This window comes from Chenopodium quinoa, unplaced genomic scaffold (assembly GCF_001683475.1).
Source record: "Chenopodium quinoa cultivar QQ74 unplaced genomic scaffold, ASM168347v1, whole genome shotgun sequence".
Lineage (NCBI taxonomy): Eukaryota > Viridiplantae > Streptophyta > Magnoliopsida > Caryophyllales > Amaranthaceae > Chenopodium > Chenopodium quinoa.
In genome coordinates this window covers 879,344-906,169 of record NW_018743033.1, presented here as the reverse complement: position 1 = coordinate 906,169, position 26,826 = coordinate 879,344, and the positions used below count along the sequence as shown (strand labels likewise).

At 31.0% G+C, this 26,826-nt stretch overlaps 2 protein-coding genes and 1 pseudogene across 3 annotated transcripts; 2 read left to right on the top strand and 1 right to left on the bottom strand.

The window, feature by feature from the left end:
* The first annotated feature begins 7,194 nt into the window (after nt 1-7,194).
* Nucleotides 7,195-8,216, top strand: LOC110730462 (ethylene-responsive transcription factor ERF091-like). Its single transcript, XM_021910264.1, has one exon. It carries the CDS (start codon nt 7,200-7,202, stop codon nt 8,001-8,003), a length of 804 nt encoding a protein of 267 aa, XP_021765956.1. The 5' UTR covers nt 7,195-7,199; the 3' UTR covers nt 8,004-8,216.
* Nucleotides 8,217-9,276: 1,060 nt separating this feature from the next.
* On the bottom strand, nt 9,277-10,350 carry LOC110730461 (annotated as a pseudogene).
* An 11,584-nt stretch (nt 10,351-21,934) lies between these two features.
* Nucleotides 21,935-26,219, top strand: LOC110730525 (rac-like GTP-binding protein RAC9). 2 transcript variants are annotated; one of them, XM_021910327.1, is made up of 8 exons: nt 21,935-22,300; nt 22,539-22,626; nt 22,714-22,823; nt 23,975-24,038; nt 24,141-24,205; nt 24,419-24,484; nt 25,203-25,281; nt 25,998-26,093. In XM_021910327.1, the coding sequence occupies exons 1-7, from the start codon at nt 22,202-22,204 to the stop codon at nt 25,278-25,280; spliced, it is 570 nt and encodes a 189-aa protein (XP_021766019.1). In that variant the 5' UTR covers nt 21,935-22,201; the 3' UTR covers nt 25,281; nt 25,998-26,093. The 2 variants fall into 2 exon arrangements, with proteins under 2 accessions (XP_021766019.1, XP_021766018.1); XM_021910326.1 differs by lacking the exon at nt 25,203-25,281 and having other exon boundaries at nt 21,939-22,300; nt 25,998-26,219.
* The last annotated feature ends 607 nt before the right edge of the window (nt 26,220-26,826 follow it).

The window sequence follows — 26,826 nt, the reverse complement described above, 5'->3', positions numbered from 1 at the left end:
ACGAAAGACGGAAACAGTCGGTAGGGCCAACGAACAGGGAAAGCTGACTCCTAACTGGGATGGCCCCTACCGAATCTATGACGAAGTACGAGGTGGCACCTACCGGCTAGAAACACCAGACGGCAGGTAGCTAGCCAGAACTTAGAATGTAGACAACTTAAAAAAGTACTACTTTTGAGATTTGTAGATTATTTGTAAACATATCAATAAAAGTTTGCAATTTACTTCAATTATTGTACAAGTCTCCTCAGTGGGGCAAGCCGCTTGTACCGAACACAGTCGGCCATTTTTCTTTACTTAGCAATATGTTCTTTCCTGAACAACCCAATGAGGCCACAGGGCGGATGATCAACCTAAGGCCCATGGTCGAATGATCTTTGTAAAATTAAACTAATACGTCTGTCCCAAAACTTGAGCAAGCGTCAGGAGACATCCATTCGGGTGAATTCGTCGCAAAGAGCATCTCCCATTTGGGTGGCACATTACTCTATAAACCTACAACAAACAGCCTAACCGAGTGTCTATTTGACAACCTCGTAGTCGTTTGTCCAAAGACAAAGATAAACGTACCACTCCCTAAACAAGCGGTAGACAGTTCAAATCTGGGTCGGAAACCGCTTGTCATTACTTGGGATAAATGCAGTCCGCACCCTTTGAGTTAATAGCCAAGCAAAACTTGGCAAATAAAGGGAGTCAGCCGGCCTAAACCGCCTAATTCCTCTACTTCTCAAACCAAAGTGACGGAGACTGATTAACCCCAAGGTTAACTCGTAGTCACTCAATCAACCTAGTACGGAACCTAAAAGGTATGAGAAGACCGCTTGTTTTTTGGCAAACAAGGGTACTCGACCACTATTCCTACTAGATTTACTAAAGCTACCGCCTGTGACCCAACAAGCGTATCTACTTCGATTGGACGTCTCGCTTGACGCCTACTTCTATGCAGCTAACATCCAATAAAATAAACTAAGTACCTAACTTAGTACATTGCAGTTCTTATGAGAAACCATGCGGCCAAAGCCGCTTGTTTTTCCTGCGAACTCAAATTAAAGTGGCGGAATGATTAACCTCAAGGGTTAACTCTTAGTCATTGCCAAACTTAAGATGGAACCTAAAACGGTGTGAACCAAGTCGCCTGTTTTTTTGTAAACAGATGACATTTGGCCCCTATTCCTCTAAGTTGCAACATAACAGACGGTCGTGTCCGACTGTTTCTTTGATTACTCAAGTACAAGTGACAAAGATTGATCAATCTAAAAAGTTCAGTCACTCAAATCTAAATTTGGAATCTAAAAGGTACGAATGAGACCGCCTGTTTTTTTGGCAAACAGACGGCCTTTGACCGTTGTTCCTAATTTTGCTTAGCACCATGAAGCTACCTTGATTAAAAACGTCCAAATTGGCGCCTATTCAATACAAGCACCAAACAGACGGACTACTTGTAATCAATAAAATAAATTAAGTACAAAGCCTAGGTTTGTTAAGAACTTTATTGAGGCCGTGAGCCGAGGTATGCTAGGTGTTCGCCTGGGCAATGGCAGACTGTCCGCCTGGTTTGGGGCAATCACCATAGTGATTGATTGATCTAGAATTAGTAATACTGAAAAAGTATCAAAAATTCTAAGTCAATCAACACAATTGAAAACCAAGCGCCAGTCGCCCAGGGGCAAGAACAGTTTATATACAATGCATTCATGAAAACAAAAAGCGAGTTACATACACTTGGCAAAATTCATGAAAAGCAAAATTCAAAAACAAAAACGGCGAAAATAGCCGTGTGGTTAATATAATCAGTCGGCCAGATGACCGACTAGAAATGTTGAAGTCAAAACGATAAACACACATTTTTATAATCATGCGGAAAACCCATGAAGATATATTGGGCCTTCAAATTGCTTTCGGTACATTTCGGACATAAAAACGATAAACACATATTTTTATATGTGGCTGGCCACACTGTGTGGCCAGCCATCATAGGGGTTATTTCAACTCGTTAGTGTAATAGAGGTTACTTGATCGGTGTTAAAGGAGTTACGTTGTAAGTATTATAGGGTTACTCGTTCAATATTAGAAGGGTTACTAAGTCAGTGTTATTAGGGTTACCTTATTTTTTATAAGTGGCCACCCACAAGACCGGCTGAACTATAAAAGCAAGATTGGGCCTCTATCCGTAGTATTAGGGCGGGTGTGCCTTGCTTGCCCTAGATCACATATAGGCTTGGTAAGAGTAATATAATTGATTAGGGGATTTTTCCCCGCCACATGGACCACTGGTAACCTGCCGCGTGTCATCCACGTGGACCTATCAGAGTCCACCACGTGTCACCTCGTGAGAGGTCCAAGGTGGACCAATCAGGTCACGACACGTGGCAGGCAGAAATGCCTACTGAGCAAATGGCCTCTTACGGCCCAAAGTTCCAGGCAAAACCCAATCAGCCCTAGGTTTACTAAAACCTAGTATTGGGCACGTTTTCAACACCCTATAAAAGAGAGATGTTTCCATCATAGGAACATTTTATTCAGAAATATTCAATACACATTAACTCTACATCAGAGAAAGTCAGACACCTGACACCCTAAACCGAGCAATTACATTGCAGATCCTCTCTTGGAATCCGAGAGAGACCCTTTACTTTCCGCACTTTACTTCTCAAACACGTTCTAACTTGATCGTCGGAGTCGGAACTCTCACCCATCGGAGTCTTCGTTGTTTTACATGTACAGGCAACTGAATGTCAGCTTTGAAATTGTAACTCTCCCGAATGATATCAAAAAACCCCGTAACAATAATCACACTTTACACTTCATACTTCCCTGGTCAAAAGCACAAATGTAAAGATTTTACCCTATTGCACATGAATTAGACTGTCGCTAGCAAAAATCATTACTCCAAATAAAATATTATCGCCATGACGCCATGTATTATTTGTTGTACCTAATAGTGACGGATTTGGGAATTTTGTATAATTATATTGGTTGTTTGACTATAGGTCATAATTTCTATCTTACTTCTGGAGTATCATGCATAAGGTACTCCAGGTTTATAAAATTCATGTTATTTTGATGTGAACTTTTTATTATTTCAAGTTATATAATAATATATTTTATTTTAAATAAGTACATGTTATATATACATGCATATGACTATAAAGTGTTTCTCTTACTCTTTGATTAGAAATTTATCTCCCATTTTCCTGCGTTACAATTTCTCCCTTTTTCTAAGTCATCTTCCTCCCACACTCATTCTCCCTCTCTCTTCCTCTCAGTACTCCAACTCAAAATCAAACACACTTTCTCTCTCTCTTTTTTTTCTTCCAATTTTCTGGGTTCCCCAATTAATCAATGGATTTGAAGCCATTTAAGGGTTCAAAATCAAATGTGTTCATGTCCATAAATTTAGTACCCCTTGAAGTGTTCGATTCTCTTCACGATGGCCTAAAACTCAATAATGCTAATGTTATTTTGATGTGAACTTCTCATTATTTCAATATATATATATATATATATATATATATATATATATATATATATATATATATATATATATATATAAAATAAGTACAGTTATCTTATGTAAAATAGCACGAGCTGATGTTGAAGTAAATAAATAAATAATATATTATTTTAGTAAAATAATACAAGATTTAAGCAAAATAATATAAAATTTAGGGAAAAGAACTCAAACATATTGGGTATGGAATACCATGATCCATTGTAGTACTGCAGGAGTATATAATACTAACTCCAAAGCAAACAACAAAAAAACTAAAGCTAAACTAAAAACGAAAACAAAGCAAAGAGCGACGTTCGAGCTGAGCCTACCAAGTAATGAGCATGTGCTACCAACAGGCGAGGACCCGAGGTACTTTCTGAATATGGCAGACATTCAAGGTAGCCACATGACGTCGATTGTTAGTTAAAAGTATGCAAAACATCCTTTAAGGATTGTAAATTATTTGAGAGACCTAAGTAAGTTTTCGTAAAATCAAATCAAACATTAACTAAACTTGATACAGGTGATTAGTGATAAGATTATAGATACACTCTAATAGCTAATCTAATGGTTATTAATAATCTTCTATCAAACATTTTGGTGCGTTCGTTAAGGACATTAACAGATCATTAAAAAATAAATAAATAAACCCGGAAAAAACGGTATTGACAATGTGTTAGAATCCAACTCCTTTTGATGTATTAGATGCCCCTTTAATGCTTTGCTAGAGTTTACTTTATGTTTTCTAGGCCTTAGATCCCATTATTGTGTTACTGTCATCTCAGTGTTCAATACAAATTCTATGCATGTACTATTTAAAGCTCTTTAGAGGGCAAATGATTAATGAAATCAAGCCTTCTACCAAGTGTTGCCTTACATTTATGCTTGTTTGTTGTTAGACCTTTAGAGATATTGTGTCTTACTTGTATAATGGCTCCCCTCCAAACCGACTTGATGCTGTAAACTTGTGGTTCGGACCCGCTTGTGCCCGCCTTGAAGTATCGGCCGTCACAAGCCCCGACCACCTGCACTACGTCGCCAAAAGATGTGAGTGCTTTTTAGATTTAATTGCCCACTCATATTGCTTTGTGCTTACAAGCCTCATTTTCGCACTTAGGCTAGCGTTCTTGCAGCTAAGAGACTAAAGCGCGCCGCACGTTTCGGTGTTCAAAATCTCGAACCGTGACACAGTGGAACTTGATAAGGGTTGACAGGTGACAAGAGTAATTTAGTACTTGATCACCTAATTAAAAATACAATACTCTTTGTCAAAAAAAAAAAAAAAAAAAAAAAAAAAAAAAAAAAAAAAAACTCATACAAAGTACAAACTAGCAGTTTCTTGTATATCGGTACTAGTGGGTATACAATGTATATGCTAATCAATGCAGCTGTTACACATAATGTTGCTCTCTTACTAAGCATACAACGTTCACACTTAATCATAGACATATATACAGTGTATGATTTTCTCGCTAATTTTTTAGGGGATTTAATAATGCCCCTTATTAAGTCAAACCATACTTTTCATAGTTTTCAACTAGTGAATCTTTATCTCTTCTTTCTCCCATTCTCTTTTTAAGGAGGTAATTGGAGGTCGATTAATTGACTTGAGAACACCCTGAAAATTGGCGGCTAACATTGCTGTCACAAAAAAAGTAAAATTAAATTATTTAAATAAATATCGCCTTGCACAAATGAATTTTCGTTACAGAAAAGGATTTTTTTTGTGTGTATCGCAAAAAAAAAAAAAAAATAATTATACGTATAATTAACGATTATTTCATAAAAGATTTTGCCTTTATATTTTTGTATGTAGATAATCAGTTATGGTACCATGTTTGAATCGAACATAGCTTTATGTATTAATCGAGCACACTAGCTATCTAGCAAATTCCAAAGATAAACAGTCAAATTGACAAATTGGAATTACTTGTATAAAATATAAAAATATTGTGGTGTGTATATTTATCACTGAAAAAAAGGTTATTTCCTTGATAATAAACATGATAAAACATCTTGGTTTATCGTATATAAAAATAAAAAAAATTAGTGCTACGAAGTACTCTGTATAAAGTATAAACATCATAGAAATGATAAAGTGGATAAATTTCAACCACCGGTTAGAAGTTTATCAACAGGAGGTATTTACATGTCGATATCCACACTATACTTTGTGTATTATTAACCTTATAAATGTGAACTATACTATGATCCTATCACGAGGAAATAATTAACCACCAATCTATTCATCATATACTAGTATAACATATAATCAGGAAAAATTAATGGAAACTGCTGAATCATAGGCATTGAGTTTTTCAATGCAAGACATAATTATTATGGTAATCTTTGTCTATGTTTTTTCATAACCTTCTAACGTGTGATGACTACCCAAATTAGTCTTCTAATTTACTCATCAATATTATTATTAATCAGAGATATAACATTAGTTGTTTAGTTCGTTGAAAATGTCTTAATTTTTGAATTAATTAATCATTTATTATAAAATTAAATATCTAATAAAATAAAGTTTAACAATAGGAAGACTCAACAAAGCCTTTCAGTCGTTCACCCTTTGTCTTTTTCAGAAGCACGCATTTGATATCCTTGACAAATGGATAACTTGAAGAACAGGTTAAGGGGATTTGACAATTTATTTGTGTTTATCTTTTCCATTATAAATATATTTTCATTGAAAAATTTATTACATCCTAAGAGATTTCTATGCCATTATTAATAATGATTTCAATTCTATTCAATATATAAACAACTATGATTACTTATATTGCTTAGTTTTGTAGATATATTTTGTACCAAAACATTGCTACGACGAAAACAATTTCTTATTTTACTACGTACATTGTTTATATTTGCATATATAAACCGGTATTGCTAAGATTAAAACATAGTATAATTAACCATAAAAGTATATATGCATAATCTTTCCTCCAAAAAAAAAAAAAAAAAAAAAAAAAAAAAGTATATGTCCATAATCATAACCATAACAAAAAATGAACAAAAATTTTCAGTTATATACAAACACGTCTTATTAGGTTACTGATCACGATTTCTATTGAAATATAGGGCCAAAGTTTAAATATTATCATGGGATGACATGTGATGTCTCACTATCTAATTGGGTGATCTACTCATATTAAGTTGACAATATACAATACCTGAAATTTCCATTAGTAGATGTAGCAATTTCTGCACATATAAATGACATACTACAATTATATTTGTGTACTCAACTACACATAGCTAGAATATATGCTGAAAATAAATGGTGTGAAATTTTGCAATCATTAGGCTTGATCTTGGTAACTAGTTACGCAATAGCCTTTAATTTCTAACTTATTTGTCTTAGAATTTTTGTCTCAACTATTAATAAATGTAATCAACGCATGATTACATTATTAAAAAATAATTATAAGTACATACTACATGAAATTGCTACCAAAACAAGTGTATTAAAAAACACTTCAAACACTAAAAATCATCCTTAAATTCAGGTAAAGGAAATCATTTACAACAGAAGCATCGTATTTGTTCAAATTCATATGAGAAAAATACTAGAATTAAGCAATAGATGAGCTGTGCTTTTTAAATTACAAGTATAACATACCAACACTATTACACGTCTCTTTTTATATAAAACTTTTTCATAACATGATAAAAATCAATTTATTTTTTTAGCCATTGACAAATGAATATTAAGAAAGAAGAGCACAAACCACCCGAGACAGCTATCCTAGAGAGCATTTGGGCGAACTACATCGGTGTAACAAATTCGCAAGAAGCATGGAATAATACACCGGGAATTTTTCAAGATTGGATCGGAATACCTTCTTTAGAAGAGGAAAATGATGGACCTTCAAATGCGCTTAAAAGGCTACCAAGCCTAGGAAGATGGGTGTCAATGGGTTCCGAAACATGGGAAGAATTACTTGATAAAATCGTCGGTTCTAGTACAAAAAACCCTAGGGAAACTTGTTACGTGGAGGACAAGAAAAATGAATGGACGATCAACAATTCAAAGGAGAACATGGAGAAGACTAATAAAAACATACCAACTCGACATTATAGAGGAGTACGAAGAAGGCCTTGGGGAAAGTACGCGGCTGAAATAAGGGACTCTAGGAAGAAAGGAGCTCGAGTTTGGCTTGGAACGTTTATTACCGCAGAGGAAGCAGCTTTGGCTTATGATAAGGCGGCCTTAAGAATAAGAGGGGCGGCTAAAGCTTCTCTTAACTTCCCACTTGACGCGGTCACTAAAGCCGTTGTAGGAAGTCAATATGACAAGAATAATCATTGTAATAATCCTTGGAAAAGAGAAGCAAGAGACTGGGAGCTTCAGAGTGATTATGTTGATGAGTTGATGATTCAACAGCCATCTTTTAAAAGATCAAGATTTAGCATGGATAATTTACTTGATTCTCAACATGATGTACTTGAGTTGGAAGATCTTGGGAATGATATATTGGAAAATTTACTTTCTTCAACATTATGATTGTGTGTTTATTTGTCTATATATTGTACGTATATGAGATTTATGTATTGTTTTCATATGTCTTGTGTGTCTCTCTTAAGTTTTTATGAATTCTTGAATCTATTTTCCCCGCTTGTAGCTGGCATGTAATTTACTCCCTCCGTTTTATGTAAGGTACGCCTGTAATTGTTATATATGCTTATCAATAATGTAATACCTCATGTAATATATGAAATTGTTATGTATATATGTAATATATTGGTAAATTATTGATTGTCATTAGTACTTTTATAATGTGTCCACTCATATTGAGTCACACTTGAATGGACTAACCATGGAGTAAGAAGTATCTCTCGATTTTGATCCCACACCCAATTGATGGGTATAATTTAGCATTGTATTATCCATGACCCAACTTGATTGGGTCTTTAATGAAAGGACAAGGAATGGTCCATGTATAAGGTCAAAGTTTTGATTCATGGCTCATAATATTATATACACAATAAATCATGAGAAACATCTTGAATACTAGTTTAAAGTGCGACTTTGCTTTTTATTTCACCGTGGTATTCCAATTTAAATTTCTTACATGAAATCACTATGTTAAAGGCATATTTATACAATCTAACATGGAATCAAAGCTATATTAAGTTTTTTCATAAGATTTTTTTTCTTTCTTCATGTCTTGTTGTATACCACCCTCTGCCATGTGCAACTTTGTTAAACCATATGCTCTGATCCCTTTTAAACAATTATCAAATTATGGATTTTTATACTCGATAGGCCCTCATTGCCTTCAATTAATATTCACAGTAGTAACCCTTGCAAGCACCCTCCAAAAAAAAAAAAAAACAAATGCTCGCACTTATTTCTATTATGATTTATATAAACGCTTTTTTTTCTTATGAAAACTTGCTAACGGCATTAAATGCATGCTTTTACTATTCCAAGTGGTTCAAAAAAAATTACAAATTACAAAAAGGAGCAACACACTCTATTACTCTACATACCTTACTATATATATAATTCTATGAAGTAATATAATCACAAAATTATTACCTTGAAAACTTTGATCAACTATAATTTGTTAAAACTATTTTCTAATTGAGATAGTAATGAGCTCTTTTCAAATGAATTTATTTGAACTTTACTTAGTGGACCGAAGCAATTCCAGTTTCACCTTATATTTACAAGTATGATTGGACTTGATCAACCTTGCTCAAATAATTAGTCATGAAACCATTTTTAAGAAGAAGAGATTGTACTTTAAGTCCTTAAAACTAAGCATATGAGATCGACATGGATACAACAATATAACATAACTAATCACCATGCATACTAAGGTAGAAGTAGTAGAACACTAGAACGATCAATTACTAAACACGGATCAAAATAATTTATATGTAGCTAATGAAATTAAGTCTTTTCTACAAATTATATGAAAAATCCTTCACTTTAAATCTTTAATAGCAACATGTTTGTAGACATACAATACATGTGTATACATGTCCAACAAAAAAGGATATATATTCTCAATGTTCAATTATTTCAAACCTTGTTGTGAAGAACTACTAGAGGTGCTAGCTACCAAACTAGGGTGATTATTGTTAATCAACCCAACAAAATCCCCTGAAACTGGTTTTCCTATATGGGCATGAAAATTGAGCAAGGCCTTAACACCCCTCATCTTAAACGCAGCTCGGTCATAGGCCAACGCCGCCTCCTCAGCCGTAACAAACGTCCCAAGCCAAAGCCGAGCTCCATTTCTTGTCGAGTCACGAATTTCAGCCGCATATTTCCCCCAAGGCCGTTGCCTTACACCTCTATAGTGCCTCTTGGCTACACCACCACTAATTGGAGCATAAAACTTTGTTGTAGGAGTAGAAGATGTCATATTTCGTTTCGCAACTTGTCGAGTCACGAATTTCAGCCGCATATTTCCCCCAAGGCCGTTGCCTTACACCTCTATAGTGCCTCTTGGCTACACCACCACTAATTGGAGCATAAAACTTTGTTGTAGGAGTAGAAGATGTCATATTTCGTTTCGCAACGTTTTGGTTCTTCATCATCATCATCCTTTGAGGATGATATTGTTGTTGGTACAAGTTGTTCATAGTATTATTGGCTTCATTAAGAACTTGGTATAAAACCATGTCATGGGAATCATTTTCATTCAAGGGTAGCTCTGTTTCTGGCATTTTTTATGTTGGTTATAGTTTTGGATGATGAATTAGGTGTTAAAATTTTGAGATTTTGTTTGAATTTTTGGGAATTTATGTGATTTTGGAGTTTGTAATTAATGAAAAGTGCATGCTAGCTAAGATATGGTGTTTGGAAATTAGAAAGTAGAGAAATTAATAGGATGTTATTTTCTTAGTTATATATATATATATATATATATATATATATATATATATATATATATATATATATATATATATATATATATATATATATATATATATATATATATATATATATAGAATTGATAATAGTGTATTAAAAAAATATAAAGCTTTTGATTTGAATAGTAATTAAAGTGGACATCATGTAATTTAGTCTTACCCCTTGTACTTTTCTTCCATCACTATTTAGATGGCGGGGTAGCAGATCATGGCTTATCTTTATGCTAATTAGTACATGGGTAGAAAGTTATCATTGAGTTAATTGAATAATGGGATAATTCAAATCATTTCATGTAATTTAAGTAGAACTTGTTCTTTTCACTTACTATAAAGTGTCTTGAATTGGTCTGATTTTAATAAGTTTTAATTTGGTTAAATGTGCATAGATTGATCTTCCTATTCTAATTAAACTTTGACCATATTTTTAAATCAATGTATATGAAAAGCATTTTTAATTAGATTAGATTCATTTATAAGTGTACATGTTCTTTCCAATAATATATTGTAATTTATTGTTATACATAGTTAAAGGTATACTTATTGTATTGGTAAGTAAAAAATTTAAAATTTTCAATTTGGCTTGATTTTAATATTATGGTCAGATTTGATTTGGTATGATTCTAACAAATATGATTAATAAATAAGTTCAGAAATAGTAGATGAAAACAAGTTCTTAATATTGCTAGATGTATGTATAGTTATCTTTTGGTATAATTGTGTAAGTATTAGGATGTTCGCCTTATGATTTGGACATCATATGTTTGAACCCTATTAGTAATAAATGATTTTTGAATGGATTTCCCTTATCATTCCCTCACTCTAAGTGTAACAAAATAAAGACTACCGAATTAAATTGATATGTGGGTGAAGAATCTAAGGAAACGAATATATCATAAGCTTATTTACAAAAAGTTATTGCTTGATCTTCAAGAGCATGTTACACTTGATATCTTGGTGGTGATTCTAATTTCTAAATCTCCAAGATTGTGACTTTATCTATCCTTAAACTTCACTTGATTTTAGAACCAAACAAATTCATAACTATGCAAAAATCCAAATAATATTCTACTATAAAGCTTTTGTTTGGAGAAAAAAGTCACATATAATAAGCTTTCTCACCTTAGTGATAAAAATCATGTCTATCTTATGTACTCAATTTACTTCAGTAATTAAATAGATTTACAGTACAAATTATGCATTAACAAGTACTCTCTCTATCTCTAATATTTTGCACCATTATAAAAATATGAGTCAAACTTTAAAATATTTTACCATAAAATACTTTTAATTTATAAGAGGTAGTATAATTATGTGTAATCTTGTTACTAACTAGTTTTTATAATTTTTGCACTTATGAAAATGAAAATAAAATCGTTTTAAGATGTATTTTGGAGACTGTGAAAAATCAATTGGGGCAAAATATTTGTGACGAAGGTTAAAAAAGAACGGAAAAGTACTTCATTAGCAGCCAATGACATATCATTCTCATTCAATTAATTGAAATTGAAGACTTTTTATGATAATATATTGAAGTGGACTTTCGTCATAGTTTTTCTTTTTTTTTTTTTTTTTTTTTTTGTGATTTGCATGATTATAATTTTAGTAAAGCAAGAATTACAAGGCAAATGAAAGGCGTCTACGACCATGATTCTTCAATCTTGAATGTCTTCATGATATAATATTCACAGCTTTTTATTATTAGATATTTTTTTGAAACAAAAGTGAGTTCATCAACTTTATAGTCTATCAATTCAGTTAATGGGGTCCGTTTAAGAGCTTTTATGATCGTGGAAACGACTGAATTGAACAATTTGAATAATACTGTATTATTAGGAGTAATAATAGTATTCGCACGTGTCTTGACTTGATGACTTTTAGTCTTTTACTATTGAACAAGAATTATGAGGTTGGAGATGTTCATATTTATTATCAATGGTGCAAATTAAATGGAGGATCCCACTTTATAAAGAATCTAAGCTCATTAATGACAACTGTTTTTTTTTTTTTTTATTTGTTTAGAAAATATACGGTTTATATTTTACTTTCTCTGTTTCTTTATAGTTGCAACACTTCCTTAAAATTGAAATGTCACAATGGTTGCAACACTCTATAAAAAAAAAAGGTTTTTATGGTTTTTATTGCTCATGGCCCACTTGATTACATTTCGAACAATTTGTTAACCACATTTAAAGTGTATTATATCATGTGAGGTCCACTTTCTTAAATACCGTGATAAAGGAAGTATAATGTTAAGTTTGGGTAATGGTGGATTAACCTTTTACAAACAAAAAAAAATTAAAAAAAAAATTAAAAAACACAAATTCTTATTTTGTGACTAAGCTAGCTACATGGTGTGGTCACTACACATATAAGATAGTTGAATAATAAGGGTTACTGCGATGAGTAAATAGCAATAACTTAACGTATGTGGGGTTACTCCAATAGAAAAATGGGGTTACTTTCATAAATAAATGGAGTTATTGTTTTGTTAGTTGAAAGATTTAATTAAAATAAAAGAGTACGTACATGTTACTTGAATGAAGAACTCGGGTTAATTTTTTTTAATTAATTGTTATTAATCGTATAATGAGTTTGGGTTACTTTTATGGATAAAATGAGGTTATTATTACTCATATGAATGAATACATATAATTTAAATTAGGTATGTCACCATGAAATTAGGAGTACATTTAAATGTGTCTTCAAAAAAATAAAAAGTACATTTAAATGTTACTCCCTCCGTTTTTATTACGTGTTGTGCAATAATTATATGTCTCAATTTTGCTTATTACACTTAATCATATGGAAATTTGACCAATAATACATGTAATTGTAAATATAAATAATTTATAAAATAAAATTAAAATTTATAAACATTATGACAATTTATTCAAATTGGATTATGACAATGGTGCAATAAGTCAACAATAAATAGAAGGTGTAACTACTTTCTTTGATTTTACACTATTTATGTACCAGTCCTAAGCCTAAATGTTTTAAATGCAAATTTTGCATATATATATATATATATATATATATATATATATATATATATATATATATATATATATATATATATATATATATTATAATGTTGAAATTTTGCATATAAACTTTGAAGGAACTCATACATTAGGAAATAATAATAACTAAGGCCCTAATCTCTTCACCTTAAATTAATACGAAGTAATATTCAATAAGTTAAGTTCGATAAAAAAAATAAAAAAAAAAGTTCAATTCAATACAAAATAAGTTCAGTAAAAATTAACTTATTATGTCAATAATGGGAAATCTTACTTCTCTTTGAATTTTCAACCTTTAGTTGTTTAATTGCTATTTTTAAGATTTTGCTTACAAGTTTTTACCTTTCACTTGAAAGGGTTTATCTTGTTTTAAGCGGTTAAGATTTATTTCCTCATTTTTATCTTGTTATTTATTTTGATTAGTTTTTTGAGTTTAGGGAAGAAGTTTAGGAAATTTTATCTTTTTAATAATTCTATCTTAATTAGGAGTGTGTTTAGGAGTTTGGCTAGTTGATTTGTCTAGGACTTCTAATGTAATTAGGAATCTCAGTACTTATTTGTAGCCTATATAATGGTGTTTATGCTCTTAATAAAATCAGTTTTTGTCATTTTGAAATTTATAAAGTTTTACGTAAGTTTGTGCTTGTGTATTCTTGGCCTAGTTTAGGTTTTAAACTCGTGTTGCTTAGCATTTCTTGATCAAGACTCAATATTCAAAACCTTTCAACTGCGATTGAAGGTTATATCCATTGAAATCGATATCAGTTAATTTCAATATAAAATAATTCATTTCAACAAAAATAAGTTATAATCAATAAAATCCAATAAATTCAAATGACAATATAATATTGAATTAATAAATATAAATTCTTATCAATACAAAAAATTTGAATTCTATAAATAAAATTAAAATTCAACACAAAAATTTAATTTTTAGTAAAAAATTATGTTTAGCAAATATCGATTGAAGACTCGAATCTACAACTTCGAGTTTCAACATTATTACTCTAAGAACTAATCTCATGAAATATTATATGTACTTATATATTAAAGTAATCCCCATAATTATCCCTAAAGTACATGTGTCATCATCACAGAGTTCATATGGAAACTTTTCTATGACGCTGTTCCTACAAAAGAGAAACTAGAACAGCGAGGTATGCAAATGAATGTTCTATGTGACTATTGTGGATTGGAAAATGAGAATTCACAACACATCTTTAGGTTCTGTGATTTGGCTAAATTTGCGTGGAGTAATGTCCACATAATTGATAGTTGGCCATACACCTAATGAATCCATTCCCATTTCACTAAAGAAATGGATTCAAACGTATATCCTGCTTTTTTATAGTCGGGATGGTATCCATAGTACAACAATATCCACTTTTATTGCTACTTTATATATGGGGCTCGTGGGTCACGAAAAACCAACGTCTTTTCCGTGGAGACAGTGGAGGCCCAAGCACACTCACTACTAGAAATAGGTCGTTTTCCGAGGGAATTGTTCCGACGGACAAAAATTCCGTCAGAAAATCCGTACTTTCCGACGGAATTAGGGCCCGTCGAAACATTTTGTCGGAAAAGGTTCGTAACGACGGAAAATCCGTAGGAATTCTTGCGACGGAAATTTAATTCCCTCGGAAAAATAGGCTTCCGACGGAATATTCCGTCGGAAAGTTAGTTTTCCTACGGATTTAAAATCCGTCGGAATTTTCCTACGGAATATTCCCTCGAAAAACCCAATTATTCCGATGGATTTTTTATCCGTTGGTAAATTTCCGACGGAAAAATCTGTCTAAATGTTCTAATATACTAAAAAAAACCAGAAATTTAAAAACAAAAAAAAAATGGAAACCCTAATAACCCACCGCCTCTTTCTTTCCCTTTTCTCCTTCTCTTTCTCTCTCCTCTCTTATTCTCTTCTCCTTCCTCTCCTTCCTCTATCCTCTTTCCTCTGTCCTCCTCTTTTCCTCTTCTCCCTCCTCATCTCTTCTCTGTCCTTCTCCCTCCCCTGTCTCTTCTTTGTCCTCTCCTTCTCACCCAAACAACTACCATAACCCACACCAACAACAACAACTCCTTCTCCCTCCTCCTCTTCTCGTTCTCCTTCTCACCCAAAACCTCCAACACCAACACCGACACCACCACCAACAACTCAAGCTCACCGTACGATTTTTGACGATTTTTGAAGAACTTGAAGAACTTTGAAGAACAAAATAGCATCCTGGGTTTCACCGGAATTTGAAGAACTTTTTTTGTAATTTTTTTGTTTTTTTTTCAGATTTTGATTTTAGATTTGTATATGTTTTTGTGTTTATTTTTTTTTGTTTCGGATTTTGTATATGTTAGATCTGTTTTTTTGGATTTTGTATATGTTAGATCTGATTTTTTTTATTTGTATATATTCAATTTTTCGGATTTTTGTTTTTATTTTTTTTTTTTCGGATTTTGTCCTCTCAAGTTTTTAATGATTTTTTTCGGGTTTTTTTTTTAAATCAGGGTTAGGGTCTGGGTGGGGTGTAGGGGTGGTGGTGGTGGGTGGGGGTGGTTTGGGTGGGTGGTGGTGGGTGGGGGTGGTTGGGTGCGTGGTGGGTGTGGGGGGGGTCTGTGTGGGGTGGGTGGGTGGTGGGTGGTGGTCCAGTGCTGTGGGGTGGGCTGGTGGCGGGGGTGGGTCTGGTGGGGCTGGTGTGGGATTATTTTTTTATTGGCTTTTCCGACAGAATTTTTCATCGGAATATACCACCTCCGACGGAAAATTCCGTCGAAATTACCACCTCCGACGGAATATTCCGTCGGAATGAGTTTAGTTTCCTACAGAATATTTCGTCGGAAGCTTCTCTTCTTCCTGCGGAATAATCAATCAGAAAGTTCTCTTCTTCCTACGGAAATGTTTCCGTCGTAAGCTTGCGACGGACTTACGATTTTAGTCAAACTAAGGTCCGACAAGATATAATCCGTCGGAAATGGCTGTTTTTCCTACAAAGGGTCTTCCGACAACACGTTCTGACGAAAATTCCGTCGGAACAGCGATTTCCGACGGAATTCAGGGTGTTTCCGACGGACTTTTTCCGTCAGAAATGGCCTCTTTTCTAGTAGTGTTTGAATAAGAATATTGAAGAAGCGTTACTATGTCTACATGATTACAACAAGCCGGACTTACCTGCTTCAGGAATGCTGAATATCCTAGACACTGAGATCTAAGAACCACCTGGTTTCTACCAAGTTCATATTGGAAAGGAGAATTTTATCTTCTGTCCAAGTACGTATGGGTCAGCCTGATTGCACACTTCAGTTTGATGGCTCGTGGGAAAAGACAGGCGGGAAAAGTGGTTTTGAATGGGTTGTAAAGGCTAATGAAGGAGGTTTCTTGGATGCAGGAGCGAGCTTTGGACTTGCAACTTCTGCTTTGCATGCGGAGGCGCAAGCTTGTTTTGAGGCTTTAAAATGGTGTTCTACAATGGGGTTCTCTAGGTTGCTTATGTATTCGGACTCGATGAATTTGGTCAATTTCTTACGAAAGATGGACATAAATGATATATGCATCTTCTAGACTATACAGGAAATTAAGAAGCTGGGAATGAGTTTTCAATGTTGTAATATCTTGAAAATGGATAGGGATCAGGTGCAAAGGGCATATCTGTTGGCGAATAATAGTCGAATTAGTTTAATTAGCTTTAGCTTTAGCTTGTAATTTGCTTGTGTTATGTTGATGTCAGAAAAAAATTAAAAATAAAAAATTCCTGCCAATTTTTATGCACAACAAGAATCATTCAAATTATTTAATTAGATAAAAAAAATAGTGGTAAAGAATAAAAATATTACGTATATAATACTATATATAAAATGTTACGTAGATATTATCAAATGTATTATTACAATTTTTTTTATCAACAAAAATAACATGAATAGTGAGTATTTTTTAATTGAGAACAAGAGTATAAATAATACTACTTCATATTACGAGTACTAAAATATTATTACTCCTTCCATCCCACATTACTTGTATTACAAAGTTAGACATTGACATGCATCTTATGGTATATCACATGAATATGTTTATTGTACTTTTATTTTTTTTACTTGCAATGATTCTGTTTTGTACATTTTCTAATAAACGAATAATGAAATAATACTATTGGAAAACCGTGTATGGTGCGGCATCTGAACTAATTTATATTATATGCTTCCTTTAATTTATAAAATTATGGTTAATATACATAGTAATTTTAAAATTAAAAATGTTCAAGGATAAATAATAATTTTAAGCACAAGAATAGAAAGATTGATTGTTGAGCTATATATGCCTATATTCAATTTACATAACTGATCTGATCTATTTGAATTATTCTAAGCTAATTTAGTCCGATTTTTAGATTTGACCAAACTCTAACTTAATTTGTATACTACATCGTAAGATAAAAAATTATCAAATAAGATATCATTATATTCGTATTAGGATATGTTTTCTTCACCTTATTTTTGCTGAACTGAAATTGTATTTACAGAACTAATATTATTTTTGCTGGATTTCAATTATTTTTAGCTAACTGAAATTAATTTACTGGAATAAAATTATCTTTAAAGTTTCCTGTTTTAATAATTCTTCTTTGATGTTATTAATTATAACTGAATTAGAATTATTTTTACTAAACTGAACTTATTTTTATGAATTGAAATTGTTTTTACTGAATATTATTTTTTCAAGGTGAAGAGAACAGGGCCTTATGTACTTTTCAAATATGAAATTTTCATAATTATTAAAATTACGTAAATTAAAATATTCAATGATAAATAAATGCTAATAAAAAAAAGACTTGATCTAATCTGATTATTTTTGATATATTAATTAATTAGCTTCACGATAGAAAATCATACCAACTTAAATGAGCATATAGCCTATGTCTAGTTCACCTTATTTTTGCTTATTTGATCTAATCTGAAATCATTTTTTTTTTTAATCCGATCTAATCTGAATTTACTTTTTCCGATCTAAGCTTACTTTTTCTAAACTAATTTTATTTATTTATTTTATCTGGTTTTTCTGATCTAATTAAACTTTGACTTTATATGTATGTTAATCTATAAGGAAAAAATATATCAAGTGGAGTATTCGTAATAATGTGAATTTTAGTAACATATAAAATTCATAATTTTTTCTTGACGAAATTAAAGATAATTAGCGATATCGCATACTCCATCTGTATTTTTTGTAAGTGTTATACTTACCAAATGCATTCGTGGTTTTATTAATGTTATAGTTTTTTTTTTTTTTTTTTTTTTTTTTTTGGAAAAAAGCTACATTTTAATATCATATTTCACTCCTCTCATGATAGTATGATACCTACCCAAACTCACACTACTTTTTTATTATTTCTTTCCTCTCACATTCATTAATATTTAATAAACTATTAATCACACTATCTTTCTTTTGTAATGTTTTAATGCTACAACTACCCACTTACTTTTATTTTTATTTTTTTAAAATTAATTGAATTACCTAAAAATATGTGCCAATCAAAGTATAATACTTAAAAAAAAAAAAAAAGGGAGTATAAAATGATATTCCCTCCATGTTTTAATAGGTGTTACACTTACCAAATGCTGCCGTATTTTAATAAGTGTTACACTTCTTTTTTTGGCAAAAAGTCTTCATGGTCAAACCTACTACTACTTTTTTTATTTTTTTATGTTATATTTATTCCTTTTCAATAAACTATTAACCCCGATATCTTTCTTTTACAAATTTTTAATACTCCAACTACACCACTTACCTCTTCTTTTATTTAAATCAATTTAATTGTCTAAAACAATATGTCGATCAAAGTGTAACACTTATTAAAACCCGAAAGGGGTAATATATGATCAGAATTTTATTTTTTCTTTTAATTTAAACATATTTTTTCTTATCAGATAAATAATAAGATACTTAAATAAGGTGAACTAAACATAGCATAATACAGTATACATTGTAACTTGACGGACTGCCCGAACCCAATTACTAATTTTATTCTTGAGTCGTTTGAAAGTACTAGACTATTTAGATCATTAGACGACAAGCTTACTCTTAATGGGCTTGATGATACCTTCAAATAAATGGGCTTTATGAAACATTTAATAATGCATACTTAGGCTTTGCAAGACCCAAATGTTTGGGTTATTTTTTATTGCTATTATAAATCAATTGGGACTTGCAACTTGCAAGATACATTTTCCCCTTGTTAAGACTCATGCAAATCCATCAATCATAACCTTAACACACAAAATCATCTTTCATCAATTATTACATTTATTTGCCCTTTATTTCTGTAATCATCACTAAAATATTATCTCATCAATATTCATCATTTCAGAAAATAACTTATCGGCATGTATGAATAGGCATGGTATATTTGTCGTTGTGGTATCTAATCAACTATAGTAAACATTTTTTTTACTTGTTCTACTATCTACAATCTACCTCATATAGCCATTTTTTCGGTGTAGCAGATAGATAGATGTAGCAATGTCTACCAAATTAAACAACTATTTTCAACTGTCACTGTCACTGTCACTGTTAAAAGGTAAAAGCTAACGAACACCCCACAGGTATTGGATAAGATCACTAAAAGTGAAATTATTAATTGAAATAAACAATAATTGCACCGATCAACGTATGATTTGAAAATACATTCTCAAATTAATACCCCTTCCGTTTTTTTTTTGTCCCACTTTCTAAAAATGGTCATTTTTATTTAAGTGTCCCATTACTAAATTTAGAAATCCCGCTGACATTATATTATATTTCTCTCTCTTCCTTTTGACCTCACCATCATATTATAATATTTCTCCCCATCACATTATACGTAGTGATCCCCCATTTATATTTTCCCTCTCTTACTTTTCAAATTTTTTATTCCTAACTATACACACTTATATATTATTTTATTCTTTTACCTATAACTCCACGTACACACCCCAACGGGACACTTAAAAAAAGGAGGGAGTACCATTTTAGGAAATATTTTTAATTATTATCAAATGCCCAGGGGTTCATTAGTAAGATACTTACTATTAAAATTTTGCATCAAGGCTAAGCATAAAAATAATTCAAGGCCCTGTTTGACAATTATCATTTTAATGTTAGATGTTAGCTGTTGTGACTACTGTTAGTTGTTTGCATTAATTGTTTTGACTAGTTGATTGTAATTATCTGTTTTAGTGTATAAAGCAACAAAAAGCTAAAAAGTCTTTCAAAAAACTTACAAAAAGTGTTTTTTTGGTTTTTTTTTTAACCCAAAGAGGTCAACTCCTAACCAAACACCCTAAAGAGTTCTATAAAATGGTCAAACAACTATTTTTGTTCCAAAAAAACTCATTACTAAAAATCCCACAAGGCTACTAAGGTTAACAATGGTGAAAATTCCATATTGTTTGCAACCATAATCAAGAAAAAAATCCACACAAGCAATTTTAAAAAGACGTGAAATTTAATATTGGACAATGAGTATGTTCATGAATTTAGTTCAAATTCAACTCTTTAATTTGGTTTTAGATTGTCTACAATTAACTAATTAAGTTGTATATATGACATATGATGTGTGCCTTAAGCTTAACAATTCAACTATTTACTATCACCTTCTTTAATCTATAAGTATTGCAAGGCTGTCAATATAAATCACTGTCATTTGTTATTTGTATAAGTGGAAAAAAAATATCAAATCAATTGTTGATAATTGCTCGGTGGATTTATATCAAACATAAGTCATATAGCGCGTTTTCCCATTTTCTGTGCGGATAGCCACATCATATGGCTGCTTGTTAAAATACAAAAAATAAAAACAAAACAAAACAAAACAATATAACTCCTATAAACTAATAGAGTATCCCTTTATTATACATATTGTGTATCCGTTAAATAATAAAGTAACCCCTATATTACTAACTAATAATTAAACTCCTATAATCCTTACAAAATAACCCCTATAACACTAATTTGATCAACTTCAATTCATGATGGTTGGTGACCCGGAATAGCTAGTCACAAATAATAGTTAGTGTAAGTTATAGCATATGTGAGTAACTTTTGGTGTTAAAACCTCAATAAGAATGGACAATTTTATTTATATATAAAATCAAGTCATGTCAAAATTTATTTCCATAGGATCTCACTAGAACCTCATTATATAGTCATAAAACCGAGACAACAAAAATTTCCAAAATTAACCAATTCTGAGGAATTATTATTGTATAAAGTCTGTTAAAATCTAGTTATATAAACTCTAGTAATTTGTCAAAAGATGTTGCTTCGCTAAACAACCACCATTTCCTTTTTATCATCATTTTTTCTACCTTTCAATCACTTTAACCACCAAAAATAGACCTACTTTAGTTTTTATTGGATAGTACTAGCAACTATCAAGCCTTGCACTTAAAGGAAAGCAAAGTCATTGGTGGTATAATTATCAATTAGAAATAAAACTTTATATTATATAGATTATATAATTAATAAATCTACCTATAATCCTATATAGTGGTGGTTGTTTAAGTTGTTAGAACCATCAAACTCCACCAACACTTCTTTTTATTAACATCTTATTATATATCTAGTTATAATATGATTCTTAATTAAATAAAAATATATCTTATAATTTTTGTTACATTTTTCCTAGGATTCTCTTTTTTGAAATGGGTTGGAATATATACAAGGTCTTACTCTTAGGAAGTTTGGCTTAGTTTGGTAGTAGGTTACATTGATTTGTTCTTTCAATATAGTTTTACCCAAAGAAATTAATTACAAATTAAAGTAATTAATATGAGTACTGCTAGATTTATTAAGTGTGTTACTGTTGGAGATGGAGCTGTGGGGAAAACATGCATGCTTATCTCCTATACTAGCAACACATTTCCTACGGTACGTATGTTATTTGTCGAAATTTATGTATATCCTGTTTTCTGCCTAGCTAAGCCTTATAACTTTTAGGTATCTTTTTGCGGGAAAAAAAAAAAAATAGTTTTCATGATCAACCAAACAAGCAGATACATTCGTTAGAGACATTCTTAATTAGCTTTCATCGCATGCATTAAAAATCGATCAAAGAAAGATTTTCGACTTTACATTCTTCATACTTAGGCTTCATCGTTTTTTGAAGGATTATGTGCCAACAGTTTTTGACAACTTTAGCGCAAATGTGGTGGTGGATGGTAACACTGTGAACCTCGGCCTTTGGGATACTGCTGGTTAGTCCATTTCTTTGTAGTATACTTTTGTTATGATTAATAATATAAAGTATATTTGCTAAATCATATAATTGGGTTATGTATTAGGACAAGAAGATTATAACAGATTAAGGCCTCTAAGTTACAGAGGAGCTGATGTGTTTCTCTTGGCTTTTTCTCTGATCAGTAAGGCTAGTTATGAAAATATCTATAAGAAGGTACATTTTCAAACTTTTACATTTCTCTATCTCAATATTCTATCATGTATATTAGCCGCATAATTCTGAGTAATTATGGGTTAGCAAAATAATTAAATACTTCATTATTTATAATGTTTTTTTTCTTTCTTTTTTGAATGAGGTTATTACTTACAGTATTATATATAAAAACTTAAACGGAGAAAAGATTGAAATAATGTGCTATTTAATTGTCCTTAATCCCGTATATTTCAAGAAATATAAGTTCAGAAAAAATCTGATGGGTTTAATTTAAATAAGATCAATTTACAAAAATTAATAGTATCTAATTAAGGGTTAATATATAGATGAATGCACAAGTTTGCAATTTATAAAAAAATGAGTATGCACAGGTTTAATTTACATCTCACATAAGTTTAAACAACTTCAAGAAAAGCCATGTAAAGTTTGAATACATTTTGAATAAATTAAGATAAGTACTGGCCAGTGAAAGTCAGGTGAATAAAATATTGCACCATAATTAATATTGCGTAAGCAATTACACAACTATTTATATTATTACTATTTTTTATTCCATGTTATTTCATGTGAAAACTTGGACTCTCATCTCTTCAACTTATATATTAAAAAAAAAAAAGTGTAATAAAAGTAAGTGAATTCAGCCAAAAATTAGCTATGTTTAGCAATTAAGTAATTAAAGTTTAATAAAAAAAATGAATTTAACAGAGGAAAAATTCACTAAAAATAAGTTAAGTAAAAATATGATTTCTTTTTATGAAATTAATAAGTTAAATTCCACACAAATGAACCAAGGTAAACAAAGCCTTATAAGCCATATTAAACAGATGAAGAATATCACATAAAACTCACTTTATGCCCGTTTAACAACTAATACTCCGTATGTCATATTGTCCAAAAACGAATATTTTATAGAGAATTCGATCTCACATTATTTCAGGTCAAATCAGTTCAGTCTTTACTTATTTATTTTTTCATTTTTTGGTACTTTGTATTGGTATTGTTAATGTTTTTCTTTTACTAACTGACACTTTAACACGTTGCAACTTCTTGTAATGTATTTTTCAAGAATTTTTGTTTTAAGTGATAATCATTAGTATATTTTGGAAATCTATATAACTATTACTTTAATCATCCATGCAAACCATGAACAGTGGATCCCAGAGCTGAAACACTATGCCCCAAATGTGCCAATTGTGCTAGTTGGAACCAAATTGGGTAAGTTAAACACAACCTTTAAAAAGTTAGATTATAAGCTTTTGTTTATAGCTTAAGTAAGCTATAATAATGTTGTTTAATAGAAATGATTATGATATATAGATTTGAGAGATGACCAGCAATTCTTAAAGGATCATCCAGGGACAGCAGCTATTACTACTTCTCAGGCAAGTTGGTTTTTATATTTTAGTAGAAGTTACTCCAAGTATCATTAGTTGCAAAAACCCAATGTTTGATAAACAATTATCATTAGTTGTATTATGTTTAGAAAAAGGGGAAAGTCAAATCTTTTGGGGATTTGAAAATAATTTTGTAAAAATAGCATTGTTATCCTATAAAATCATTAACTTCTATTTGACAAGTTTAACACGATCAAGCAGGGTGAGGAGCTAAAAAAGATGATCGGGGCCGTTGTTTACATCGAATGTAGTGCCAAGACTCAACAGGTATGAGTAATAAGTTAACATGTATCCAATTATCCAACATGTTTAACTAGAACGTTACTCAAATTTATTTGATATTGAAATGAACCATACTAACCTATAATCTGACCAAATCCAAATCGAATTTTTCATTTGTTAATCATGTTTAAAACTTGATTTAGTCGATCCCAATAGCTTATGTGGTACCTGTATTAATGTAATACTATAAGGTCTTGTTTTAAATTTGACATATTTGTGTTTATTTTGCCCTTACTTAAATATAGGTTGTGGCACCCAAAATGTGGGAAGTATGAACATGAAAAAATATTAAGTAATCCTTTGGGCTCTATTTGATTTGGCGATCTTAGGGATAAAAAGCACTCGTAAATAAGGAGTACCAAGCATCAATTAAATTTATCATGGAAACATTCTATTTCTTAACAATACAACTAATGGCCCAATTTGAGATTTGATAAATGGACTTGATCAAATGTGGGCCTATGTAGCATGTGCTACTCTAGAAAGCTAGTCAAATAAATGATTTTTACCAACAACTTTGAAAGGGACTCCAAAAGTAATTTCAGTCTGAAGATTAATCGTATGAAATACTCCCTCCGTTCTAGATTAGTCGACAGTGAATTAGTTGGTTATCGGAAGTTAGGTCATAGCTTTTATATAGTTTTTTTTTATTAAAGTTATTGAAAGTTAGGTCATAGCTTTTATATAATTTATTTGTGTTTAGAGAGTCATACGGATGGGTGATCTGATAAGAATCGATCCCAAGACTCGTGAAACTAGGAGGAAAATTCTAACCACCTGAGGTATCCCTCGCTCTCATAACCTTTATATAGTGAGTGAAAATATTTTGATTTTTAAAAAGGTAATAGTTAAAGTGCCCTAAGGAAAAGAAATAAATCAATAATAATAAAAATAAAAAAAAAATTAAAAAAAAATAGTGGGTCTATTTCTTTTATGAAAGTGTTGTTAAAATTTTAACAGGACTTTATAAGGAATATGATGCAACTTCTCTAAATCGGAAGGAGTATATTTTCATTAATAGTTGCAATATTATGACTTTTGCACTATTTAGTAGAATAGTAGGTATAAAAAAATTATTATGTGAAGTAATTGGTTAAAGTGTCACGAATGGAAGGGCACTATTAGAGGTAACAAAGAAAAAAAGAGGTGGTTGTTAAAAGAGAGCCTCTCATTTGATGAGTTAGCAAAAATGAGAACATTTGGTAGTAATTAAAGAATTTTAAGACCCAATCGATGAAGGTTCATAACTTCATACTATTCGTGTGTTTTTTTTTTTTTTTTTTTTTTAATAAGTATACGTGTTCGAAGTATAATGTTATACCAAGGGAGTAGTAGTTAGTTAATATGAGTAATATAATTGATAGTGAAAATGAGATTGATTCTTTAATTAAGAAATCATCACTCTTGCTTAAGAATTTTGTCTAAACACCGTAGAAATTAAATAATTGATTGATTACAAACTCCTAATATGTTTTTTCGGGTATTAATAATATTTCAGAATGTGAAAGCAGTATTTGATTCAGCAATTAAGGTAGCATTGAGGCCACCTAAAATGAAGAAGAAGCATGTAGGTCGGAGGTTCAAAGCATGCACGCTCCTTTGATACTAAACATACATTGTTTTTATTTTTAATCTTCTTACTATTGTTCGTCTCCTACAGTCAAGAACATTGTAAACAAGCAATATTATTTTTGCTAGTAAAGTACCTTATTATTCATCACTCTTTTTATTTTTTTAACTTTATAAAAATGGCTCTTAGCAATTTAGTCCTTAAGTGATGAAATTAATTAATAGAGAAATTATTATTCTTATATAAGTAGGTGTGTTTTTCGCTTTGTTAGTTTGTATCAAAGTAATCATGATTAGGAATTTCTCAATTATAACATATTAAGCATATATATATATATATATATATATATATATATATATATATATATATATATATATATATATATATATATATATATATATATATATATATATATATTACAATTGAAATTAGGTCACCGGGTTATACAAATTCAAATTTTGATCTCTTTAATTTTTATAAAAGTGTAAGGATCCGAATAGAATTCTACAACACTAAGGCTCTATTCACTTCACCTAATTTTTGCTGAACTAAAATTATTTTTACTAATTTCCTATTAGATTTCTTCTTTAAAGTTACTGGTTTTTATTGAGCTAAAATTTATTTTGTTGAACTGAACTTATTTTTACAGAACTTAATTTATTTTTGAGAAAATACAAGTTTATCACCTTGATAAACATGAATTGTTTATCACAGTGGCAAATTTGTAAATAAAAAACATTATTCAAGGAAGAACCGC